This window comes from Brassica napus, chromosome C1 (genome assembly GCF_020379485.1).
Source record: "Brassica napus cultivar Da-Ae chromosome C1, Da-Ae, whole genome shotgun sequence".
In the NCBI taxonomy this organism is placed as follows: Eukaryota; Viridiplantae; Streptophyta; class Magnoliopsida; order Brassicales; family Brassicaceae; genus Brassica; species Brassica napus.
This window is the reverse complement of record NC_063444.1, coordinates 696,427-699,736: the sequence shown is the minus strand read 5'-3', so window position 1 is coordinate 699,736 and position 3,310 is coordinate 696,427. Positions and strand designations below refer to the sequence as shown.

Genomic DNA, 3,310 nt, shown 5'->3' with positions numbered 1-3,310 from the left:
ATGGTGATGTATATACATTTTAAAATGCAGGTGGCTTATTATATCCATCTGAAAATATAAAGTAATATTCTATAGAAATTAAATGTTACAAAAAAATCTATAGAAATATATATTAAATAATAAATAATTAAATAAATCAGATGTCTCGGTGGTATATATTATAAGAATATACATAATCGAATAAATAATCTATCTATACTATTATTTGCGAAGTGATTTTTCGCAATCGAGTTATCACGTTGAAAGTTAGAGCGTCTAAAGTCAATGATACCATTAATAAATAATTATATTTGTTGTATGATTATCAATATCTAAAAATATTTTTTATTGTGTTTATCTTAAAAATATTTTACGTCATAATTATTTTTTTTAAAATTAAAAAAAAACATTAACTCTTTATAAATAATTAGGTTTGTCAATATAGTTAACCATAAATTTAAAACGAATTTCAGTAATTTTATAATTAATTATCTAAAAATTGTTTATATTGTGTTATCCAAAAAAATATTTTACATCATAAATGTTTTAAGACATTAATAAGAAAGATAAATCCCTACATAAATTGTATATAATTTTATGTTACATGAATGTTTTAAGTTTAATTTATGCAATAAAAATAATTTCTTAGAATGAAAAACTTTGTCAAAATTTGATATTTAATTTACTAAATTTTTTAAATGCATGAGTGTTTTCAAATTTATTTTATAAAAATATTTATCTTGTGATGAAAAACTCTGTTATATATAAAGATTTATTTTTAATTATTATTGAATATTTTAAAAGCATGAATATTAACTTATTTTAATGATTTTTTATTTGATAATGCATCTATTTAAAAATATTTTAAGAATAATTACGCCCGCATGTGCGAGAAAAACACGTAGTTCAATATATATTTAGGAAAACTAACATTATTAGATGTCACTTAATTTTTCTATTTTTTAAATTACTCTTTTTAGGATTGAAAATAAATTATACATATCACATTACAGCTATGAGTATGATGAGTAACGCATGTTTTGTCTAAATATTCTCGGTTAAAATAATTTTTGTTCTTCAAACCACGTTTATAAGAAAATATGGCAAAAATATCCAAAGGATATAATTTTGATACGATAAAAGCTTATATACGAATTTATAGAATTGGAATATTAGTTGCAAGTGGGATGCTCATTGGTCAACCTTTGTAAGTGAGAAAATAAAAAGGTAAGAGAACTGTGACATCATAAGTTCCCCCATTTATTTTTTTCAAAAATACAGAAAATAACCTAAGCAAAATGAATACATTCCTTTGATCAATTATAGAGTTAATTATAATTAGTAGCCACCCACCCACCCACCCATAAAAATATTAAAACAAAAAAAACCAAAAAAACCCCTCTCGTCTCCTTCTTAAAGGAGAAGCCTCTTCGTTTCATTTCCTTCCAGTTATCTTCCAAACTTCACCAAAAGAACTTCTTGACAAACAAATTAAAAAGAAGCTTTGGTTATAAGAAGAGAAAGTTCGAAGATCATTTTATCTCCTTCAGATGGGTCTTGATGATTCTTGCAACACTGGTCTTGTTCTTGGTTTAGGCCTCTCACCAACACCTAATAACTACAGTCATACTATCAAGAAATCTTCCACCACCGTTGAGCTCCACTTTGATCCGTCCTTGACCCTAAGCCTCTCCGGTGAGAGCTACAAGACCAAGGCGGTTGAGATGACCGATGCCGGCGCCGGAGACCAGATTTTTCGGCGGACTTCTTCTCACAGCGGAATCTCATCTTTCTCGAGCGGAAGGATAAAGAGAGAGAGAGAAGTTTTCGGCGGTGACGGCGAAGAAGAGGCGGAGGAGACGACGGAGAGAGTGGTGTCTTCGAGAGTAAGTGATGATCACGAAGACGAAGAAGGTGTCAGTGCTCGTAAAAAGCTTAGGCTCACTAAACAACAATCCGCTCTTCTTGAAGATAGCTTCAAAGTTCATAGCACTCTTAATCCCGTATGATATATTTAATTATTTACCTTTAATTAATCTAATCAATTTCTTCTTATTTACGTTGATCATTTCTTGATGAAGTTTTCTATAAAATAACAGAAGCAGAAACAAGTTCTTGCAAGACAGCTGAATCTAAGGCCTAGGCAAGTTGAAGTGTGGTTCCAAAACAGGAGAGCTAGGTAAATAAAATTGATTAAAATTCAAGAAATTTATAGTCCAGTTATTATTTTTTGTTTTTCATTTTTTTTTATTACTTTAAACTGGGCAGGACAAAACTAAAGCAAACAGAAGTGAATTGTGAGTTTTTGAAGAAATGTTGCGAGACTTTAACGGATGAGAATAGAAGGCTTCAAAAAGAGCTTCAAGAACTTAAGGCTTTAAAAATGTCTCAGCCTTTTTACATGCATATGCCGCGGGCGACTTTGACGATGTGCCCTTCTTGTGAGAGACTCAGCGGTGGTGGTGCCGGAGGAGGCGGAGGAGGTACGGTGGCGGTTGATGGAGAAACGGGGAAGGGAGCTTTCTCCATCGTCACAAAACCTCGCTTTTACAGCCATTTCACTAATCCTTCTGCAGCTTGTTAATTACTTACTATTAATTTGTTTTTGTTTTTCTTTCTATATATCCATTTAGAAATTAGTTAGAAGGTAACTCCTAGGGGAAAAGTTATATGTTAAAAATTGGGGAAAATGGGTATAGTCTTTATAGATAAGACTCTTCAACGACCCTACTTTATTTTTCGGTGGGATTGTTGGTTCATGAAGAAAAAAATAGTTTGTAATTATAGTTTTCAATTTGTAGAGAAAAAGAAAAATATTAGTAGTACTTACTAATCCATCTTCTTTTGTTCTTTTCTTTAAATGTATTAGTAATTATGATGTAATTTTGCTAGTAGTAAACATGAATATTATATTATTCTCTCCGTTTCTTTTTAGTTGTCGTTTTAAACTTCGACACACAGATTAATAAAACATTTAAGTTTATATATTTACTAGATAAAAATATCATTACCAATACACCTAACCAGATTTCAACCAATAGAAAAATAAATTAAAATAAAAAGTCAATAAATTTTGCATTGAAATCATAAAACGACACTAATTTTGAAACAAAAATTTTGCTCTAAAACGACATCTAATTCGAAACGGAGGGAGTATTAATTTTTTACAACTTTGCAATGATTTATTAGGTCTTCCTTAACAATTGATTGTTTGTTCATGCGAGTATAATGTTGATTTATTATATTTCTATCATAAGCTTATGGATAGTTACGGGTTACAATTTACGTTCACACTTACAACGATGTAGACTATTAAACATATCGCTTTCCT

General features: G+C 29.8%; 1 protein-coding gene across 1 annotated transcript; it reads left to right on the top strand.

The window, feature by feature from the left end:
- The first annotated feature begins 1,335 nt into the window (after positions 1-1,335).
- On the top strand, positions 1,336-2,894 carry LOC106426807 (homeobox-leucine zipper protein HAT22). The gene is made up of 3 exons (XM_022694402.2): positions 1,336-1,982; positions 2,079-2,158; positions 2,248-2,894. The coding sequence occupies exons 1-3, from the start codon at positions 1,530-1,532 to the stop codon at positions 2,561-2,563; spliced, it is 849 nt and encodes a 282-aa protein (XP_022550123.2). The 5' UTR covers positions 1,336-1,529; the 3' UTR covers positions 2,564-2,894.
- Positions 2,895-3,310: the final 416 nt, after the last annotated feature.

Coding starts and splice junctions, on each gene's coding strand:
- LOC106426807 (XM_022694402.2), top strand. CDS start 1,530: ATGGGTCTTGATGATTCTTGCAACACTGGTCTTGTTCTTGGTTTAGGC. Junction 1,983..2,078: donor TTCATAGCACTCTTAATCCC/GTATGATATATT, acceptor ATAAAATAACAG/AAGCAGAAACAAGTTCTTGC. Junction 2,159..2,247: donor TTCCAAAACAGGAGAGCTAG/GTAAATAAAATT, acceptor TAAACTGGGCAG/GACAAAACTAAAGCAAACAG.